General features: G+C 45.5%; 1 protein-coding gene across 1 annotated transcript in view; it reads left to right on the forward strand.

Moving 5' to 3' along the window:
- Positions 1–23,686, forward strand: part of ATP10A (ATPase phospholipid transporting 10A (putative)) — a 176,718-nt gene that overhangs the window by 120,218 nt on the left and 32,814 nt on the right. Inside the window, 7 exon segments of the mRNA XM_046654707.1 lie at positions 3,609–3,715; positions 4,080–4,211; positions 5,257–5,387; positions 7,554–7,806; positions 10,968–11,185; positions 12,478–12,672; positions 18,307–18,904. Of these exon segments, the coding sequence (XP_046510663.1) occupies positions 3,609–3,715; positions 4,080–4,211; positions 5,257–5,387; positions 7,554–7,806; positions 10,968–11,185; positions 12,478–12,672; positions 18,307–18,904 (1,634 nt within the window).

A 23,686-nucleotide genomic window follows, 5' to 3' on the forward strand; every position in this document is an offset into this window, starting at 1 on the left:
GTGGGATCCATCACCAGTAGCAAGCTGTCAGGGAGACACATCTTCTGAGGAAGAAAAGACAGGCAGGACACTTTTTAGCTGAACTCTGCCATTTCCCAAGGAGCCTGCATGTGGCACTTGCCAGTGGGCAGGACATATCACCAGACAGCTCTCCCATCATGTTTTACTTTTGGACAGTTTTGATTTAGAAACAATTGGTTTGATGAATCAGAGGCCTGAACACATGGACTAGAGGAGCTCTTCTAAGGGCTCAAATGAAATGTTGAAGGGTGTATCAGTTTGCTCAGGCTGACCACAGACCGGGCGGCTTAAACAACAGGAATTTATTGTCCCACAGTTTCGGAAGCTAGAGGTCTGAGATCAAGTGTCAGCAGGACTGGTTCTCCTGAGGCCTCTCTCCTTGGCTTGCCGACAGCCGTCTTCTCCTGTGTCTTCACATCATCTTAATCTCTATACTTGTCTGTCTCTGTGTCTGAATTCCTTCTTCTTATAAAGACGCCATCATAAGGGATTCGGGCCCATTCATATGACCTTATTTTAACTTAATTACCTCTTTAAATACCTAACTCCAAATACAGTCACATTCTGAGATACCAGGGTTAGGACTTCAACATATGAATTCTGGGGAGGACACAAGTCAACCCATAAGAAAGAGGTAGGCGCTGAGGGCAGCTTGATGGGTTCATGTTCTTGTGTGTGCCCTCCTGGAGTCAGGCCTCATGCCTGCTTGGCCCTGGGCCTGCTCCACTCTTGGCAGGGACTTTTTCACTCAGAATCCCAGGCAGCACTTCAGAGGCCAAGCCTGCTTGGTGATGCCATTTTTCAGCCTTCTGCTGGAGCTTGGCCTCCCTTCCTCCCACCTCTGGTGTCCTCTGGCTTCTGATACCAGGGTCTTTCACTCAGGAGTGTGACCTCGTCCCATGGTCCACTGCTTGTCCCTGTGGCTATGCTCCTCATATAGGCCGATGCACCTGCTGGGGATGTGTGCTGGTCTGGCTTGATCTGATTAAAAAGCACAGTAGTTGCTAAAAAGTGTTGGGCATGTCAAAGAAAGCTTAATGTGAAATATTTTTGTTTCTATTGAGTTCATCTCTTGTCCTAAAAAAGCATGCCTGGAACCTTGATTGAGGTGATTCATTCTTCACTCCTGTCCCTGAGAAATACTTGCTAGATCTGGCTGTTAGAGACAGAACTGTGGCCACGGACACCCACTCATTCCAGATGCGGGAGCCGAGTTTTGAGTGTCATGTCTTATACACGCTAGTCTCTGGATGCTTTAGCTGGCAGTGAGGTTTTCAGGCTTGAATCTCTTTTTAAAGCAAAGTTTTACTCTATCCTGGAATTGCCGTAAGGGAACCATGGACAGTGTTGACTGAGCATCCTCCTGCATGCTCATTTGCACATCTTGTGCAGGGGACCCGATGCTACACTGTGAATAACAGGCTTGAGGAAAGTGTGCCCCCCCAGACACAGTTTGGCCTTGTCTCTATGTTTTAGCTTCTCTTCTTCACCAGAAAATATATTCATTTCCCTGGTTGTGAAGAACAGGGTTGTGTCTAAGGTTGAGAGGTGGCCCTGCCCCTCGTGCCAGAGACTAGGCTCCAGATGTGGCAGGAAGTTCTGTTTCCCTGGAAACCTTGTGGGCTTCTTCTGACCTTGCACCTCTCCACACCAGCTCTGTTCTCGTGTCAATGGCACCATGCTAGGAGCTGGTGGGAGGGAAAACATTTACAGGGGCCCTTGGTGAGCTTCAAGAACTACAGAGAAGGGGTTTGGGCTATGGGTTTGTTGGGGAGGTGTGGGGAGTGCTGTCCACTGAGGGTGTGAGGAGGTGGCTTCTTGGAAGGCCCACTTCTCCGTGGCACTGTCTGATGTAGATTAAGCTGGGCCCCAGTTCTAGTTCCACAAGCCTCTAGTGCCTCCTCTTGTGACCTGTTCCTCAGGCTCCTGGGACCATGTCTGTCCCAGTGTGGTTCTAGCACAGGGGGGATCCTCGCTAGCATGGGTGAGGACACAGCCATCATTAGTGAGCCAAGAAGACGAGCTTGACAACTAGTGGCTTGAACTTGGACTATCCCTCTGAATCTAAGTAGCAGTGAAACCGAATTTATAAAATTGTCTCATAGAATTTACCACATTTCAAAGTTAATATATTAGCATTTCTAAAAGTTTTGACTTTTTATAAGAAAAAAAGGATGCAGAAAATGTTGCTGAAACCACTATCATCCCCTTTACTGGAGAAATCATTGTATCTTTGTGACACACAAGGTACTGATGAGGAGCAGTGCTCTATATGATAAGCAGGAGATGGGTGGGTGACTACCTAGCAGGGCCTTCCTTGGCCAGCTTCCCAACTCGGTCCCCCATTCCTCGTCTGCCCTCTTTAGCTGTGGTCAATCCCTGTGGTGAAGATAAGTCTACGACCATCCTGACACCAATTCCAGTTGTGTGGATTTTTCCCACATCAAGCAAATCTGCGACACCAGCTGGATGTCCTACAATTTAACTTGATTCTGACACTATCTACCTGGAGATAGTGTCAGATCCCGCAGGTTAAGGGCTCAGTCCCACAAGACTGCCCCCTACACTCACTTCAGATGCTAATCACAAGTGCAGGTTGTCACCTGTGCTCCTCACCTACTGGCCATAAATCAGAGGTTTCCACGACCCACTCCTCAGATTTGATTAATTTGCTTGAGTAGCTCACAGCACTCAGGAAAACAGTTTACTTGCTGTTTACCAGTTTATTATAAAAGGATATGATAAAGGATACAGACAAACACCCAGAGAGAAGAGATGCGTAGGGCAAGTGTGTAGAAAGGGATGTGGAGCCTCAGTATCTTCTCTGGACTCCACTCTGCACCTCTACCTGTTCCCCAACCTGGAAGCTCTCCAAACTCCATACTTTCGGGAGTTTGATGAAAGCATGATGGACTTTTAATTCCATTTTCAGCTCCTCTTCTCTCTCTAGAGAATAGGGGGCCAGGCTGAAAGTTCCAAGCTTCTAATCATGGCTCGTTCTTTCTGGTGATCAGCCCCCATCCAGGAGCCATCCAAGAGCCCACCCAGAGTTGCCTCATTAGGACAAACGACACTACTATCACCCAGGAAATTACAAGGGCTTTAGTATCTTGTGTCAGGAACAACTGGTCGAAGACAAAATATTAGAACAGAAGATGCTCCTACTGTTCTTATCACTTAGGAATTTGCAAGAGTTTTAGGAGCTCTGTGTCAGGAACTGGGGGCAGAGACTAAACATTAGAACAAAAGATTCTCCTAGCACTCCTACTTACAAGGTTTCAGGGGCCCAGTGTCAGGAACTGGAGGCAGAGACCAATATATCTATTTCTTATTTTTTCACAAAGCCCATGGGCAAAGTAAACAATCAAATATCAGTTTCTTGAGATGCTTCTAGAAGCCCAGTTATTGGTGAGCACCAGCTCCCCCTCAGCCTTTGCAGAGGTCCACTGAGACAAGCCACCCCTCTTGAGTTTCCCTCTTCCCCATCCAAGACCAGCATCCAGGCCTTCCTTCCCAAAGGCAGTGCTACTTGAGCCACAAGGAACATGTAAGCATCCGAGTGACTCATGCCAACTCTTTCTCGACAGCATACACGATAATGGGAAGAAGGCTGGGCTGTACAAAGAAAACCTGTTGCTGCGAGGCTGCACCATCCGAAACACAGAGGCCGTTGTCGGCATCGTCATCTACGCGGGTAGGCATGGCCGTGTCACATGCAGTCTGTGACAGCACTGGCTGGCCACATTGGACTGCGTGTTCTTGGACATTGCTTCCTGGTTTTTTTCCTAATTATAAAAGCAGCATCTATCCATTGTAGAAAATTTGGAAAGCCAGCAAAATAAAAAGAAGGAAAACTTCTAATAATACCTCAACCAAAAGTGTTCTCTGAGCATTTTAGCCTGTTTCTCCCCATGTGTTTCTCCACAGTTGTTATTGACTGAGCTTATCCCATAAGTATTATTGGATAGCAGCATCATACCTCAAGCCATGCAGTCAGCGTAGTGCATCCCTTAACTGTTGGGCATTGATTCACTGTGACCCTTCGTTCTCCCCCATAGGACACGAAACCAAGGCTCTGCTGAATAACAGCGGGCCCCGCTACAAGCGCAGCCAGCTTGAGAGGCAGATGAACTGCGATGTGCTCTGGTGTGTCCTCCTCCTTGTTTTTATGTCTCTGTTCTCAGCGATTGGTAAGTCTCCTTGACGGGTCACAAATGAGTGGGTGCTGCTGGACAGCCTCCAGGTGAGCGTGGTAGGCTGCCCATAACTCGTCCTGATCCACTGATCTAAAGTTAAAATGCACTTTTGTCACTGACTTGGAATCACGGGATGTTTGCATCAGCATAGGCCATCTTGAGATGCCTAGATGAATGGGCTTGGTGAAGTAATGTTATTTTTCGAATTGGCAACATCTTGGACAGAAGAATGGTTTAATCATATCACTAGTAATGATTCCAGTGGAAGAAGTAACCTGGTGATGAACTGAGAGTAATAGCAGGAGAAGCATGCATGCTACTAATGAGAACTCCATGAAAAGAGGAAAAAAATTATTGGGATCCTCAGAAGGAGCTGGCAGTTGGGTTGCATGTGGGCTCTGGTGCTCTCCATCCTTAAGTCCCCAGACCCAGCACACTGCCTTGGGAGCACCTTGCAGGGAAGTGTGTTGAGCCTCTAGGTAAATGACCTTCACCACTTACCCTGCTCAGCTGCCATCATGCACCAGCGGCTGTCGTGGTCTGGGAGACGTAGGTGTATGGGACAGGAAAAGGGCTTCCGTTGTCAGATAGGTGTGAGACCCGGATGATGAAATAATGTGCATTGCCATTGGCCTCTCAGAGTCTGTGATAGTGCATTTTGAACCTCCAAGAAGGGACAATAATGGGCAGTATCCAGAGGCTACTGACAAAACTGGCATTTTATGAGGCACTCTTTGGGAAATTCCTTTCTGAGGGTTTCCCACGGCAGCTGCCAGCACCTTCAATTCCTGCATTATGACCAGTGGTGCCATTTAGTGCCAACATGGTGTGAGGAAAGGTCCAGGTCCTGCTGCCATCCAGCAGTCTGATCGTGGGTGCCACAGTGCCATGTGCTTTTGCTTTCTGACGTGGCAAGGCAGCTGATAAACCCACATGTGGCTGCGTTGAGTCACAGTCTTAAACTTTTGCTTTAATTTGCACTACAGCGTTCTTATTTTTCCTTTGGATAAATGACGTTTCTCTTTGAACGTTACTACAGGACACGGACTATGGGTGTGGCGGTACAAAGAGAAGAAGTCATTGTTCGATGTTCCCGAGTCTGATGGGAGCTCTTTGTCCCCAGTCACAGCTGCAGTGTACTCATTTTTGACCATGATAATAGTTCTGCAGGTAACAGTACTAAGTATCGTACAATAATTGCTTTACTTCTCTGAGGAGAACTTCAAGTCATCATAGTCTGCCAAGAATTTCCTATAATCTCTGCATCTGGAGGACCATGAATGTACCTGCCTAACATGCTGCATTTTGTTTTTCCACTTAATTTATTTATAGAGTCTTTTCTTGGGGATTTTCAAGGTAAAATTCTCCTTTGCTGTTCTTAAGATTCTTAAGTATTGTAGGGTTAGTTTTTATCATTTTTTCTCTTTTGTTTTTTCTATTCAATTACTTCTAAAAAAAATCACAACATTAGTTTGAAATAATTTTAAGATTTACAGACATGTTGCAAAAAATAGTTCAGAGAGTTCCCATGTGTCCTCAGCCAGGCTCCCCAGATGTGAATGTATCATAGTACTATGGAACATTGTCAAAACTAGGAATCCAACTTTGGTCCTTTGCCATGAATTAAGCTCTAGACGTATTCGGATTCCACTAGTGTTTCCACTAATGTGCTTTTTCTGTTCCAGGATTCAATTCAGGATATCACACTGCATTTAGTGAGATTGTTTATTATTATTATCATTACTAATTCACATGCCTACCCAAAGACTCCCAGTCACTAACTGAGAATCTATGCCCAAAAAGCCTGTTAAAGAGTGGAGAAGGGACTGTGAGCATCACTGTCAACCTCCTTGGGAGCACAGAGTGACCAGTGAGCATTTGCTTAGCTTTGCCTAGGAGGGGAGCTCTGCTGTCTTGTGCTTCACACAATGGAAAACAGCCTTATTTAACTTTCCAAAATAGCAAGGGTTCTTTTTTGGAACTCAAAGTGGTAATTTATTTCCTAGTTGTTCTCATAAAAAGTTCGATGGAAAAAGAGATTGAAACTATTATGGTGATTCATATGGGGTTTTGAATTATTCAAGAAATTCACTTATTATTTTATTAGTAATTCTTTCTGTTCTGTAACTTTTTTCCAGTTTTATTGAGATATAATTGACATATAACATTACATTAGTTTTAGGTGCACAACATGATGATTTGATATATGTAGATGTTGCAAAATGACCACCACAATAAGGTTAGTTAAGGTCCGTCACCACACATAGTTACAAATGTTCTTTTCCTTGTGTTGAGAACTTTTAAAATTTACTCTCTTAGCCACTTTCAAATACACAGTTTGGTATTGTTAACTGTAGTCACCATACCGTACATTACATCCCATGACTTATTTATTCTATAACTGGAAATTTGTACCTTTTGACCCCCTTCACCCATTTTGCCCACCCCCTACCTCTGGCAACCACCAATCTGTTCTCTGTATCTATGAGTTTGTTTTTTTAGATTTCACATATAAGTGAGATCATACAGTATTTGTCTTTCTCTGTCTTACTTCACTGTCTTTTTTTGTAAATGCAAATTTTCTTCTAGCCTTGGGTTAGTATTGTGGTAGGTGTTGCATTAACTTACTTAAGTTACCAGGAGAATCCTGTTAGTCTAGATATGATATTCTGAGCCAATCAACATCAGTTCAATACTGTTACTCCACAAAAAAATAGAAAATTAAACATTGATTTCATGGAGGTTATCCTTAAATTGTCAAAGCATAACTGAATATCCTTCTGAAAGTCGTCTTCTCTTTGCTCTGTATTGTACAAGATCACAGAAATTGTCCTTAAACACAAAACCATCCTCTGAAAAGACTCTCTTCTGAACTGTGGGGTTGTGTCTGCGGGACAGGCACTCCTGTGGCCATGAGCCCCAGGACAGCCTGGGGGCAGAGTGCCACTGTGGTGCGAGGAAACTTTGCTTATGATGACTCTGACTGTGTCATGTGATTTTTTTCTCTTTTCTCTCTTTTCTTTCCTAGCTTCTCTCAAGCACAACTTAGTAATATGAAAACGCTTGCCTCTATCCAAGCCATGGTTACCATACTTTCAAACACAGTAGTGGATTTCTGCTCTGCACTGGCACCATAGGCTGTCCTAGTTTAAACTCTTTGCCAATATCCTAGTACTTTTCCAATACTGACTCTAAACCAACCTGTTTAAGCTCTGAAAGGTACAGTATAGTCCTTACCTACCTGTGGTTGTAGTCATTTGTCATTTAAATAGATTGGACTAATTCTGCAGCTCCCTGGTCCTCACAGCCATTCATTCTGTGTCTTGTGTCTTCCAGGTTTTGATCCCAATTTCCTTATATGTTTCCATTGAAATTGTGAAAGTCTGCCAAGTGTACTTCATTAACCAGGATGTAGAGTTGTACGATGAAGAAACAGACTCACAGCTGCAGTGTCGAGCTCTGAACATCACGGAAGACTTAGGGCAGATACAGTACATCTTCTCAGATAAAACGGGCACTTTAACTGAGAATAAGATGGTTTTCCGAAGATGCACTGTGTCTGGTATAGAATATTCTCATGATGCAAATGGTGAGTGGGTGGGGAGGGGGTCCTGGACCAGAAAGCTGCTGTGTCAAAGCTGCATGCACAAGCACACATGTGCACACTCACACTCTCACACATGCACACAAGCTTCAGGGATTGCTGATTTTCGAGGAAGAATACAACATAGAAGGGTTGTCAGAGAACTGGGGAGCCCGAAGCCTGGTGGCACTTTTGGAAAAGGCACTTCCACTTGGCTGACAGCACCCACTCACTGCACGGTCTCCATATGGTGGGCATCTGCCTAAACATTCATTTTTTGCCAGACAAGGGGAACTAAGGAGGGCATCCTTGTGGAACTTCTCAGGCACCCAGTCTCTCTACCACTCCAAGAGACAGAGATGTTTCTGTTGTCACCCATTGGTCCTCTTGTTCTCAGCTGAAAATTCTCAGAATGGCATTGGGCAATTCATGCTGCATTCTTTCCCTTGGAATACAATGTCTGTGGGAGCTGGAAAGAAATGTCACTCAGTTTGGATTTTTCAAGCGGTCCCTCCTCCCACCTCTCCTTTCCTTACCCTTTGCTGCCTCTGCCTCTCTAAACACACAGGAGAGCCATCCACTTCATAAGCTGAGTGTGTGGCTGTAACCAGCAAGCACCCAAGTCAGGAGAGGGCACCATGATAAGGGTCCCTGTGCCACAGTCCTGTTTCTGGGGCTATCGCACCTCTGACGGGGGCACTTGCTCTGCAGCCTTCCCTTTCCTTGCTGAAACGGCATCTGAGAACATCAAAGAGACCTTGCCATGGAAACAGAAGCAAATATAGAACAGAGGGACAGCATGTGGGCAAGAATAGGAAACTGTACTTTAGGGGGATTTGGTGGCAAGGATCTGTTGGAAGCAAGAGATTTTTTGTGAGTTTTATAAAACCAAGAATTATCATGATATCCACTAATGTCCATGTAAAATTAAAGCTGTCATATTAAACAAGAAGGCATAGGAACTTACCTACTTTGTTTAATGTTTTATTTGCCATCCAAAATAAACGGTCATTGATGGTATCCCATCCACCAGCTGTCCACCCTCTCTTTCTCCTTTTTCTGTAATTCCTCAACCTTGTGCAGAAGAGCTTATTTACCTAAAAGCAGAACTCAGCCTAGTTGTGAAGGAGTCAAAGACCTAGGAAGTCAGGTCAGCAGCAGCTTTTGAAAGCTGGACCTGAGGCTCAGTGAGCAGAATCCCAACTAAGATTACAGAATTTGACAGTTGTCAAATGCTTACCGTAAAACCAAAGGGTTCCATCACCTCTGAAAGACACAAGAAAGCATTTCTGCTGAAGACTGAAACCACCAGGAGTCTCTGCAACCTGTTTTAAAGAAGTGCTGCCATCAGTCATTGATGGGAACCCGGGTCCAAGAGCATCTTTAGCGGTTACTCCCATGACCTGACCTCTCAGGTCTCATTAGTAAAATGAATTCTGGGTTTGGCTCTGAGCACTGAGCCCAGCTCACAGATACCTGAACTGGCCACGGAGGCCATGGGTGGTCATGACCCTCTCTGACCTATTGTCCTGGTGACAGTGCACACCTAGGGACAGGCATCACCCGCTCCTTGCCCTCATCGTCATCAAGGGCATCGCTAAGGCAGCTTCAGGTCAGAAACTGCTGTCTACTTGCAGACCACAGAGACACCAGCAATGGCCTGAGGGATGGCTACTTTTAGGCTAACATCCGACAGCTGCTGCATGAGGGTGGAACAGGCAGGTGTGCTTTTCAGGATGCTGGACACCAAGCTCCTAACACACAAGCCTAGGAGCTAGACAGTCCCATGTCCTGGCTTTGTTCTTCCTTGTTGTCCACTTGCCACCAAACTGGGACTTATGTCAGCCAAGAGTGGGTGGGGCGTGCAGGAGGAATCTTGCTCCTGGAATTAGGAGCTCCCTGAGGTAGAATCCTGGCGTTAGCAATTACTCAGCCTTGTAACCATGGGCAGGTGAATTCTCTTTCCTTATCTCCATTTTTCTCATCTCTAAAGAAAAGTCTTTCTAAAGAAAGATGCTGAATATAAGGCTGGGCCCACAGCACAGCCCAACACCACAGGCATCCTTATATAAAGGCCCCTTCTCTTGGCCCCTCCCCCAGGCTGCCTTGTCTGAGGATACCTTGCACTCCTGCCCAGCATTGGGCCTGCTCTTGCAGTTCTGAGTAATCACTTGTTTTGAATGAGTAATCCTCATGAATAGTCTCCTTGTGGCTCACCCATGATGGAACAAGCTGAACTAACTAGGCAAAGCCAGGAAAACGTGTTCAGAGCCATCCTCAGCAAGAAACAGCGGCACAGATGCACTTCCTGTGATTCACTGAGCAGCCACAGGGACGTCTGCTCGCAGCGCCCCCTAAGGGCTTGAGTGTAGCATCGCAGTGAAGGTCCTCTTCAGTGGAGCTTTGCTTGCTGGTTCTAAAACCCAGGGGCATTAGTCCATGCTGTGCAACCCCAACCCCAGGAGGACGGTGAACCCCCCTGTTGCATGGTGCTTCATCTGTACAGATTGAGTGTGGACAGTACCCACCAGGCCCTGAGCAAGGAGCCCCCACACTGTACCTTCAACACAGCATGAAAACTGTTATTTTTGTTTGACTGCAAGTCAGATGCTCAATGTAATCCATCCTGATGGCCCCAGTGAGCCAGGTGGCCCCATGATCTCAGGATGAAGGGCAAAGCCTGGAACCCAGCTACTCTGGGCCAGGCCTTCACCGTCTGCCCTGCCTTCCTCCCAGCCACTGACCCATCCAGCCCGTATTTACACCAAGACTCCACCTGAACGGAGGGGCTGTGTGAATCCATCTCTGCCCATGCTTGACTTGTTTATGGAGGGGAACAGCTACTGTGCCATAATGGACAGGACATGAGCTCTGGTGGGCCACGGGCCTGGGTGCCATCTCCACTCCCTGCCTCTGTGTCCTGTGACCTTGGCAAGCTCCTTAAGGTCTCAGAGACTCAACCTTCTCGTCTGTGAATTGGGGTTGAGAATATCAACCTCATCAGGTTGACTGAAGGAGCAGAGAAATGAGAATGTCCTCCATCCCTCAGTGGAAACCCTCTTTAAATGGGGCCTTGCCATTAGAGAGTGAGGGTTGTGAGTGTTCTGAATCAGATCTGTCTTCCCAGCCTCCCTATGATGTGTCACCCCTTGTCCCTCTGCCCACAGCCCGGCGTCTAGCCAAGTACCAGGAGGCAGACTCTGAGGAGGAAGAGATGGTGCCCAGAGGGGGCTCGCTGCCCCAGCGCGGCAGCATTGGGAGCCACCAGAGTGTCCGCATCATGCACAGGATCCAGAGCACCAAGACGCACCGGCGCACGGGCAGCCGGGCGGAGGCCAAGCGGGCCAGCATGCTGTCCAAGCACACGGCCTTCAGTAGTCCCATGGTGAGTCCACCATTCCTTCCCACTTCCATATGCCGTATTCAACGAAAGTGTCTGTGCCTGGTAATACAAACAAGCTATTGCTGGAGGTTGACTCTGCTCAGTTAGCAGAAGTCTTTCTGGCCAACACCTTTTCCCCACAGCACTGTATCTTTTCCAACACCATTGTATCTACAGCCCCTTCACTATAGCTTCTAAGGCTAGAGGATTGCTGGTGAGCCACTGAAAGGGGTGACAGAGAGGAAGTCCATCCTGCCAAATGAAATAACTAAAACATCAGAGCAAGATGACAACTATGAAAAAGCAAAGCCAAATGAAAAAAGGAGTTAATTAGATGAGCTCAAATCCAATAAAACTTCTTTCTCCCTTGCCTTGCTAAAATGTTTTAAGAACAGAGAGTTCTGAGTCGATTTTGTTCACTCTGTGGTGGCCTCATTCTTTTATGTCCTTCTGAACCCACAGAGATGCTACCATTTAAATAGAGATGATGGAGAATTATGATCCACATAATTATGTGGGTTTATATAGGGTATGTGGGAGGGGGCTCTCACACTCGGCAGGAGGGAGACCACCCTGAACAAGTTTTCCTGACATCCATTTAGCAATATCGGTCAAGAATATCTGAAATGCTCAAACTTTCAAATTTAGTGATTCAGGCAAAGATTTCTGTACACAGAAGTTTATCAGTGTGTTATTTACATCAGCAGAGCAGTGAAAAAACTGTATCTGGTGATAAAGGAATGGCCAGATAAATTATGCTAATCCTTTTTGAAGTTGTTGATAATTGTGTTTTCAAATAATTCTTAAAGGCCTGGAAAAGTTCAGACAATATCATGTCTTGGGGAAAATGGAAACTACCAATTTATGTATAAAATGTTTTGATTATGTAAAATGTATAGAAAAACGACTGGAAAGAAATGCAGAAGCATGTTTTTCAAAAAGTATACGTTACTCTGAGGTGATATTTGCTAAATTTTCCCTATTCTCTGATTTTTCAAGTCTTTCTGAGTATGATATGTTATATTAATATATATTCTTAGATGTATTATTTTATAATAAGAACATGTATATCTTATATATAAGAATATATGCATTTCATTTCATATGTAAGATATATTCTCATACAATTAAAATTACACATAATTTATTGTTATAAAAATGGCACATGTGTATGTGTGAGATGAAGGTGCGTTTACTGCTGATGGTAAAGTCAGGGTGCCTTCAATAGTCAAGCACCAAGACGCTTGTCAGGTCACTGGGTCAGACTCACCCTTCAGGCTCTGTTTTCTTCCCAGGAGAAAGACATTGCACCTGACCCAAAGCTGTTTGAGAAGGTGAGTGAGTGTGACAGGTGCCTGGCCGTCGCTAGGCACCAGGAGCACCCACTGGCCCACCTCTCACCAGAGCTGTCTGATGTTTTCGACTTCTTCATTGCACTCACCATCTGCAATACAGTGGTTGTCACATCCCCGGATCAGCCACGACAAAAGGTAAGTTCTAGAGTATTCCTGTGAGCCCATGATGCCCTTGACCTTTGGCGCAGCCCTCCTGTTGTCAGTCTTCCTGTGGGTACTGCTCTTTCCTTTCTGCAGGAGCCACTCAGCACCACCTCTCATGTTTAAGGGGATGCAGCAGAGGGCTTCATAGGGGCAAACCAGCTCTTTGGTTCTTCAGTGCCATCCCAGGATGCAGTAGATGGGTGCCAGGATTGGGCCAAGTGGGAGAAGACACACACCCTCTGAGCCCTGGACAGAAGGGGTGCAGAGCTGCTGGCCTGGCCTGGGGTTGGCAGGGGCAGGAGCAAGGCTGCCTTATACAACCTACGCAGAGCCTCTGGGTCCCAGACTCTCACAGGAGAGAGGACAGGACAGACTCTGGGATGAGTGGCCTGGACTTGAATCCTGACATCACCACTTAGCTGAGTGGCTTTAGACAAGCTGTTCCCCTCCTGTGCCTCATGAATCCCATCTGGGACATGAGGGTGGTGGTAAGGATTTACAGAGGGGGCTCAGAATAGGGTTTGGCACACAGTAAAAGTATTTGACCTTAATAAAGGTTTTTAACATTGTCATTCAAGAAGTGATTGAGAATCAATCAGAGGTTACCTGAGGAGGAGGAAGGTGGAAAGCATAGCAGTACCCAAGTTCTTTTGCTTGGGTTAACATTAAAGTTCTTTCCAAAAGGAGTAAGCTTTTATGTGTGAAAGAAGCCTCTATAACTCAGGTGCTCCTCAGAAAGTCCTCAGGTGGGCCAGGTGGTGTGGGAGTCATCCAAGCATGGATTTGTACAGTGCAGCAAAGCAACTTTAAATGGGTCAAAACAAAAGTGTTCCAGGGCCAGATGCATGCCATAGACCTGCCCCCGAGCCCCTTGCTTTCCCAGGCCTCTTCCCGATCTCCTGGGTCAGCCCTTCCAACAGGTTCCACTGATGGAGCCACTGGTGTGGGATGTGGGGTAAACCAGGCGTCCCTGTCCTCTCTGTGGCAGAAGCATGCCTGGCAGCAGTGCGGCCCCCTGTGCTCTCGCTTCTGCCACGTGGGCCTGCAGAGGCCCCAGTGGACCCAGAAGATCCTGAGTGGAAAGGACTCAGAGACAGAAGGCTTGTGCTGCCAGCCTGGGTAAGAGCTGCCTCCTGCTGCAGCTCATCTCTTAGCTGTCTCAGCATGTCTCATCTGGCCTCTGGGTTCTTCCGCCACCCTGTATTCAATCACTCTGATGTGCATCCCTGGAGGGGTATTTGGTTTCTAGGTTAGAGCCTATCTAACATACCTAGTCATTGTTGCAAGGACTGAATACATGAGAGAGACCCCAACATAACTGAAGCCTGTGTCACACATGTAGTGAGTTCCATGTAGGGAGCACAATATTCAATCACCCACCTCAGACTGTAAATGAACATCTCTGTGTGCATTTCTGTTCCGACACTTTAGCGAGTGCCACCTTTGAGGGTATTTGGAGCCACAGGAGCTCCAGCGTGGCTGGCTGAATCTCCCGCCTGGATATGTAGCATATTTAAAGTCATTGTAGGAACAAAGAAAAGCCCCTTTATCAAAATTGGTCCTACATATGCAGCAAAAGTGGTACTAAGAGGGAAATTCATCGCAATACAGGCTCACCTTAACAAACAAGAAAAATCCCAAATAAGCAATCCCAAACTACACCTGAGTGAATTAGAAGAAGAACAAACAAATCCCAAAGTCAGCAGAAGGAGAGAAATAGTAAAAATCAGAGCAGAAATAAAAGCAATTGAAACAAAAAAGGCAGTAGAAAGGATCAGTGGAACAAGGAGCTGGTTCTTTGAGAAGATAAACAAAATTGAGAAACCCCTTGCCAGACTTACAAAGAAGAAAAGAGAGAAAGACCAGATAAATACTATTAGAAATGAAAGAGGAGAAATAACAACAGATACCATAGAAATACAAAGAATTCTAAGAGAATAGTATGGAAAGCTATATGCCAACAAAATGGACAATCTAGAGGAAATGGATAAATCCTTAGACTCTTACAACCTCCCAAAGCTGAATCAAGAGGAAATAATCTGAATAGACCAAACACAAATAAAGAGATTGAAACAGTAATCAAAAGCATCCCAGAACATAAGAGCTCAGGACCACATGGCTTCCCTGGAGAAGTCTACCAAACTGTCAGAGAAGATTTAATACCTATCCTTGTCAACCTATTCCAAAAAATCAGAGAAGATGGAATACTTCCTAACGCATTCAACGAGGCCAACATCACTCTAATACCAAAGCCTGACAAGGACAACACAAAAAAGGAAAACTACAAGCCAATATCACTGATGAACATAGATGCAAAAATCCTCAACAAATATTGGCAACCTGAATACAGCAATACATCAAAAAGATCATACATCATGATGAAGTGGGATTTATACAACCAACCAGGGATGGTTCAACATCCGCAAATCAACCAATGTGATACACCACATTAACAACATGAGGAATAAAAACCACAAGATCATCTCAACAGACATAGAAAAAGCATTTGACAAGATCCAACAGCCATTTATGATAAGAACTCTTAACAAAATGGAGATAGAAGGAAATTACCTCAACATAATAAAGACCATATATGACAAACCCACAGCCACCATCATACTCAATGGGAAAAGCTGAATGCCATCCCTCTGAGAACAGGAACAAGGCAAGGATGCCTACTATCACAACTCTTATTCAACATAGTACTGTAGGTTTTGGCCAGAGTAATTAGGCAAGAGAAAGGAACAAAAGGAATCCAAATAGGGAGTGAAGAAGTGAAACTCTCACTGTTTGCAGACGACATGATCTTGTATATAGAAAACCCTAAAAAATCCATCGGAAAAATATTGGAAATAATTAACACCTACAGTAAAAGTTGCAGGGTATAAAATCAATTTACAAAAATCAGTTGCATTTATATACTCTAGTAACTTACAGAAAGAGAACTCAAGAATACAACTCCATTTACAATCACAACAAAAAGAACAAAGTACCTAGAAATAAATTTAACCAAGGAGGTGAAGGACTTATACAATGAAAACTGTAAGACATTATTGAAAAAAATAGATGATGACATAGAGGTGGAAAGAGATTCCATGCACATGGATTGGAAGAGTAAGCATAGTTAAAATGTCCATACTACCCAAAGCAATCTTCAGATTCACTGCAATCCCAATCAGAATCCCAATGACATTCTTCACGGAAATAGAACAAAGAATCCTAAAATTCATATGGGGCAAACAAAGACCTCGAATTGCTAAAGTAATCATGAGAAAAAGGAACAAAGCTGGAGGCATCACGGTCCCTGACTTCAACATGTAGTACAAAGCCATGGTAATCAAAGCAGCATGGTACTGGTACAAAAACAGGCACACAGATGAACGGAACAGAATTGAAAGCCCAGAAATAAAACCTCACACCTACGGACAGCTAATCTTCGACAAAGGTGCCAAGAACATACAATGGAGAAAAGACAGTCTCTTCAATAAATGGTGTTGGGAAACTGGACAGCCACTTACAAAAGAATGGAAGTAGACCATTATCTCACACCATGCATAAAAATAAACTTAAAATGGATTAAATACTTGCAAATAAGTCTTGAAACCACAAAACTCCTGGGAGATAATATAGGTAGTATGATCTTTGACATCAAGCTTAAAAGGATCTTTTTGAATACCATGTCTTCTCAGACAAGGGAAACGAAAGAATAAACAAGTGGGACTTCATCAGACTAAAAGAGCTTCTGCAATGCAAAAGAAACTAGAATCAAAACAAAAAGGCAACCCACGAATTGGGAGAAAATATTTGCAAATTATATATCCGAAAGGGGTTAATCTCCATAGTATATATAAAACTACACAGCTGAACAACAAAAAAAAAAACAAGCCTGATCAAAAAATGCACAGAGGATATGAACAGACATTTTTCCAAAGAAGATATACAGATGGCCAATAAACACATGAAAAGATGTTCAGCAGCACTAATCATCAGGGAAGTGCAAATCAAAACTACACTACGATACCACCTTACACCTGTTAAAATGGCTATAATCACTAAGACTAAAAATAACAAATGTTGGGGAGGGTCTGGAGAAACCTCATACACTGCTGGTGGGAATGCAAACTGGTGCAGTCACTATGGAAAACAGGATGGAGATTCTTCAAAAAACTAAAAATAGAAATACCATATGACCCAGCTATCCCACAACTGGATATCTACCTAAACAACTTGAAATCAACAAGCCAAAGTAACATATGCACCCCTGTGTTCATTGCAGCACTATTCACAATAGCCAAGATGTGGAAACAATCCAAGTGTCCATCGACCAATGATTGGATAAAGCAGATGTAATATATATATATACAATGGAATACTACTCAGCCATAAAAAAAGACAAATTCATCCCATTTGCAACAACATGGATGGACCTGGAGGATATTATGCTAAATGAAATAAGCCAGACTGAGAAAGACATACACCATATGATTTCACTCATATGTGGACTATAAACAAATACATGGACTAAGAAAACAGTTCAGTGGTTACCTTGGGAAGGGGGTGGGGAGTGGGCACAAGGGGCGAAGTGGAGCACTTATGTGATGATGAACAAGAAATAATGTAGGACTGAAATTTCACAATGATGTAAACTATTATGAACTCAGTTAAAAAAATCACTTTGTCCAAGCAGTAAAGAGAAAAAAAAAAGAAAAATACTTGGTCCTATGTACCTTGCTTTACCAAATACCTGCCTTTTCTGGAGGCTATTACTGTAATTCACAACTGTGGACTGGTGGGCAAAATTATGAAATTTAAGGATAACTATAATTCAATGTTTTGTTTCAATGGTATCTCTAAATCCATTTTCTAGCAGAAAATTAAAATAGATGTGTTATACCAGCATTACTGAACAGTACTCAGAAGTGTTGCTCTGTTGCTCCATCATTGAGCTTCTTGAAACTTTAACAATTGTATATAACTGTAATTTTGTTGTTTTCATTTCTTGTTATAAGATACATAATTTGTGATTTAAAAAATTTGTTTAGTGATTTGGATCCTGAATTTGTGTATGTATTTCATTTGTTTAGAAAGATTCTTTTGGGTTTCGGAAGGTTATTTGTATATTTAAATTTTTTATGGACATAATTCAAAGGAGTGTATAAATTGACCTTTTGTTAAATGGTTTTTTAATTAAAAACAAAAAAGGCTGGCTTTTGTGCCAGGCAACGCCAGGCAATGATAAGCCCACTCCTCTGAACCTTTTCTGCAAAGCAGTGGAACACTGCAGTGAGAGGACAGCCAGCAGAGGTCTCAAAGCGTGCGGACACCACCAGCCACACACTCCACTGAGTCAATCCGGAGCCTCAGTTGTGGCTACTCTGATGATCACATCCTAAAAGAATGAATATTGGATAATCTTGGTTTAAGTGAAGTGGAAGAGGCCAAGAGATGGTTTCAAGGAAGAAATGTTGGCTCTGGCTGCAATTTTCATTGCATGCCCGGAAATCTGAGAAATGGGATATCTGTGCTTGGAGCCCCCACTGGGGAAGTGGAGGAGTGCCCAGTGGTAATCGGGGTGAGGCCTCTGGGGAACACACTTCAACTCTTTTCTGACTGCTTCTCTTGCAGGTGAGGGGGAGGTTTGAGCTGAAGTCCCCGGTAAAGACAATAGAAGACTTCCTCCGGAGGTTCACACCCAGCCGCCTGACCTCGGGCAGCAGCAGCATTGGGAGCCTGGCCACCAAGTCCACCCATAAGTCGGGGTCCAGCTTTCTGTCCACCCTATCCAACAATAGCACGCTGCTCAGACTGGAGGAGAGGTTGGGCCAGCCCGCCCCAGCCATCACCAGCAATGGCTACAGCAGCGGGGCTGAGGGCTGGTCTCCGGAGCCGGCCGCTCGGGAGCAGGAGCAGGAGAGGGAGCTAGAGCAGGCACAGGAGCAAGAGCAGGAGCTGCGCTATGAGGCCGAGAGCCCTGATGAGGCTGCGCTCGTGTATGCCGCCAGGGCCTACAACTGCGCGCTGGCGGACCGGCTGCATGACCAGGTGTCCGTGGAACTTCCCCACCTGGGCAGGCTCACCTTCGAGCTCCTGCATACACTGGGTTTTGACTCCATCCGCAAGAGGATGTCGGTGGTGATTCGGCACCCGCTCACGGACGAGATCTACGTCTACACCAAGGGGGCCGACTCCGTGATTATGGACCTGCTGCTGCCCTGCTCCTCAGGTATCCAGCTCCCTCGCTTGGCTGCACCCCCAGCCCCAGGTAGAATCCCAAGAAATCAAACCCTCCCCCAGTCCCGTCCCACGGATAAAGTTATTTTCATTAATTCTTTTTTAAGCAGTCCCCATCCGAGATTTGCGTCTCTGCATGGCACTTTCCGCCTTTGAAGGGTTTGGACTAGAAGGCACTGGGGAACGGGGTGGAGGGCTTCAGTTCCTGAACTCCTCTCATAACAATGGGGGTGAGACCAGGCATCAGGTTTAAAATCTGGACAATGAAAGCTAAGAACTTTCAGACTAAATGTTCCAGAAAGTTCCTTTCTGCTCTCTGATTGCCCGGACCTGGAGCAGCTGTGAGGCCCAGGCCACAGTTTTTAGTCCATTTGTGGAGCCGCTTCGGTCCACAGTTGGGGCCCACATAGTGGAGGCTGCTGACCTCTTGCCCCCTGCTCTTTGTCCCAGCTTAGAGCAGAGAAGCCCCTTCCTGGTCTCTTTTGTGTACTAGAGTTCCATATAACTTTTAGGTTGGCAAAGAGGGGTTCAAAAACCACTGGTGTAGAGGGTGGAACTTTACCAAGCAGAAGGGCTTCACCTCTTTCCAGATGCAATGCTTCTGGGACTTGGGAGGGAAGCACCTTGGTCGCCACTGTAAAGCTGGTCACCCACTCTCCGCACTTGGAGAACAAAGGAGTGCACTTCTGATCTCTAGGGAGAGAAGCAGAGTGGAGGTGGATGATACTAGCAGAGGGAGGGACCCTGCGTGGCTGCTCTGCCTGACCACCACAGCCTACCTATCTGCTGTATCCTGGAAACAGCTCTAGGTACAACCTGCTGGAAAAACCTGTATGCTGGCTATGTCTTTCCGGAGCCCTGGGATGGAGCTAGGGAATGCCTTACTTCCCATGGTCCTCTCTCCATAATTGCACTGCCTCAGAACAGAACATATTCTCAGTGCCTTGGAACAGGACTCGTCGCTCTGAAGGCCAGGACCACTTTGTTGTGAGAAAGTGCCCTGGAGGATCTCTGCAGACAGGAAATCCTTTTTCCCATCACAGAGCTGCTGCCTCCCGAAAGCAGCTGAGCTAAATTTGCAAATACGTCTCTAAAAACAGTTTGGATGGGCTTTCATGGAGATAACCTTCTGGAGGGCAGAATTTTGCCTTTCCACCCCTGCAGTGGTTCTGCCATAGGGTGGACAGAGAATCCAATTCACAGGCTGATTTTGCATTCCAAGAGCCTTCTTCATTCTGAAATTTGATTTTTGCATACATACCAAAGAAAAACAGATAAATAGGCAATTATCTGAGATTTCATTCTATTGTAAAAAAAAAATAACCATTGTCATATCCCACAGCCTTGCAGTAAAGACAGTTAAATGGAGTGCTGTGTTTCAGACTTTACCACGTATAGTGTGTCAGGGATGTAAAAGGCCTGGACCAGCACTAGCAAGCAAGGGTAGGACAGGGGTGCAGGAAAGGCCCCCGAGGTGGGGCAGGGAGCCCTGCTGAGCTGTTCCAGGGACCCAGAGCAACCGAGAAGGTTGCCACAGTTGCCACACTTTCACTTAGCTGGCAATGCACTTTCTTAAATGAGTAAAAAGTCTCAAATTTATAGACAAAGCAGAAGCAAACAAAACTCTTATAAGTCAGAGTCAACATCAAGGTCAGGGGTGCAGGGAGCCCATGTGCAGGCTGGAGCCTCACAGCACCTCCACTGATCCTGCAGCACCAGTGTAGCTTTGCTGTTGCGCCCATCTCCTCTGCTGCTGTCCATCTCCTACTGTGGGTCCCTGGGAGGAAATTACCATCCACATCCAGGTACCTGCAGATGAGAAGGAGCAGAGCCTCCTATCTGTTGCACCATAGAAGAAATAGGTAAAAGAATGACATTGCTGTAACTGTCACCTTGCCCAAACCATGACATTGAAGGGGCAAATTAAAAATAAGCCGTTTGTGCAGATCTCCTCCTTCCTCTGGGAATTGCCAAGTGGTCTGTGGTTCAGACAGGTTTGGATAGGGAAGATCTACATGTAGACACAGGCAAATTAGGATTCATGATGTTCAGAGACCCCAGTGGTTTCCCAAGACAGGGGCTGTAGGATGGCTCTGGGGTCATGTTGAAGTATCCACTGGTAACACCCTGGCATTACGCATAAATCATTCAACTTTTGCTGTGGGGTGTGGAGAGGAGCAGACCTGCAGATGTTGATCTGTGCTCAGGAAACAGCGCTGTGGCCAAGCTGTGCAGGTGATAAAGTAACTAGGACACATGAGTGTTACCCTTTGGATTTAATCCAACATCTTTCTTCAAAGAGCTCATGCCACTTTTATTAAATAAGGCAGAGGAGGCTAAGCTGGGGATGGACGTGACTGTGTTAGAGGGAACGTGTCAGATTTGCAGGACATGACTGTTTCTTGCCTGCCCTGACAGGAAGCTATGTGGGATCAGGTAGAAAGCAGGGACTCCACCCACCGCAGTACCTACAGACCTTTGTTCAAATCCCAGGTCTACACTGAAGGCCTGGGTGACCCTGAACAAGTCACTCTCTATGTGCCTCTGTTTCCCACCTATACGAGGGAAACCAGGATGCCGACCTCACAGGAAGCCCCCACCCAAGCCCGTAGCACAGTACCCCTATCTTTGTGCTTGTATAAAGCATAAGCATAAGCTAGGTTCCTTTCCCTTTTCTCTGGCTCTTTCCCCTTAAGATTCACTTGCCTGTGCTTCAGTCTTTAAGTCTTTCTGGTCTTTAAGGCACAAACTTCTAGACTGCTCCCCCCTCCTCCAAGAGTGAGGATGGAGAGTATTCCACCACCTCGCATGGACCTCACACATTGCTGCTATTCAATAAATCAATAAATGCATACATGAGTGAAGGAGGGAGTTCTCCTTCTTAATTTTCCATCTTACTGAGATGAAACTACTTGTTGGAGAAATAAATTTTTCTAATGTGTAGAAGAAATGGAAATATCACTTTAAGCAATTTAAAAACACACTTTAAAATCCTGAGTAGGAGTGGGCATCTTCCTCTGAGGGCCCCTTCACGGGGTCCTGAGCATTGCCAGTGGTGTGTGGTGGGGACTCAAGCCAGCAGCCTGTGCTCCACTGCAGTGTCCATCTGCACTGCTCAGCAGGAGCAGGGCTTATCTCAGGCCTGCTGTGTCTTGAGGTCAGTGGACATGGGAGTCATCTTAACAGACTGACAGGAGCTGTCACTGTCCAACACTGTGGCCCTGGCCCCTCCAGGACCCACATGTGGCCTCAAGGAACTTCTGCGTAGGCCCCCTCAGACAGCCACCACCTGCCGATCAGACGCTGGGTAGCATTGATTCCACTTCTTCAAGTGATGTTGCTCCATTACCCAATCAGCTGTGTTCTGGACCCAGAATTTCTCCTAGAACCATAGGTAGAAAAGCCACAGGGGTTCTGGGTTGCCTTGTGTTAGATCAGGAAGAAGAGGCTAATATTGCATGAATATCACTTAAAATGCAAAGTGAATGTGGAGTGCCTGTAGTCTGAGATTAGCGCAGGAGAGCCGGGCTGACCGAATCACTCTGGGGGTCCACATCCTTACTCCCTAGGACAGGGCTCAATATCTTCCCAGCTCCTCGGGGGTCCTCTACTTTGAGCTTAGGTTCTTTGCACTCTCCTATGCCCTCCATCCGAATTTAGAGGGATCCCAGCATTCATAAAGAATGAAATCCTACAAACCCTGACATTGGTTTTTCCCAGTGACTGTCCAGCCATTGTTGCAGTGAGGATTTGTAAGGGAGAAGCCACCTAAGAATGAGGAGCAAGGTCTTCCCAGACGTGGCCGAGGAGCTGTGTGTCCTTGAGTCTGGAGGAGCAATTTTAAAAACAGTGGGACAGTGGAGCAGTCACTGCTTCTCTCCCCTCAGGGCTGGGGGGGTCTGTCCCCAGGCCCTGCTGCAGATTGCCCTGCACAGAAACGCCTCTGTGTGGCCTCTTGTGTGACCTTACCCTCCTCCAGGACACCTGGGGTCCAGTGGCCTGGCCTGCCTCTTGCTCCATTAGCTTTGTTCTGACTGATGTGGTTAATCGCAGCATCCCAGCCCCTGCGCTCTTCTCCTTCCCTGGAGCACAACCATCTCCTCCCATCTCTGGAGGACCAAAGAACTTTATCATTATTATTATTATTGGAATTCCAGCGTTTCCCAGACAGACAGGTCTTTGCTCAAGGAACCGTCAGAATCTGGAATAATGTTATCATGGCCTTCTAAGAGTGTTATCACATTATCAGGAGTAAATGGTAGCCAAAGTTAAGATGACTTTGAGTGTCATCTTTTAAGGAAATTTAAATTCCTAAAGCAAAGTAATCTAGGGCAGTGTTTCCCAACTTTCTCTCTCTCTCTTTTTTTCATTATTGACCCCTTAACGAGGCTTTTTAGACTTTTTTTTTCTCATTGTCCCCCCATGGCATTGTAATGCCACAGATATTCTGTATATCTGTTTATGTACTATATGTATATCTGTGCTATACACATAAAAAAGATGTTTTTGCCTTCAAGAACGACTCTTTGTTCCCTTGGGGGTGCTGTCTTCTCTGTGGAGAATACATGTCCAGGAGGTAAGAGTGTTCCTCCCAGGTTCAGTTTGTAAAGGGGCCACCTTGGGTAGTAGACAGCCTTCCCCAAGCCAGGGGCCTCACCACTGGTAAGTGGGGTTACCAGATTTAGCAAGCAAAATGTATTGAATGTCCAGTTCAGTTTGAATTTCAGATAAACAACAAATAATATTTTCAGTAAAAGTATGTCCTATACAATAT

Source organism: Equus quagga, chromosome 2, assembly GCF_021613505.1.
Source record: "Equus quagga isolate Etosha38 chromosome 2, UCLA_HA_Equagga_1.0, whole genome shotgun sequence".
NCBI lineage: Eukaryota > Metazoa > Chordata > Mammalia > Perissodactyla > Equidae > Equus > Equus quagga.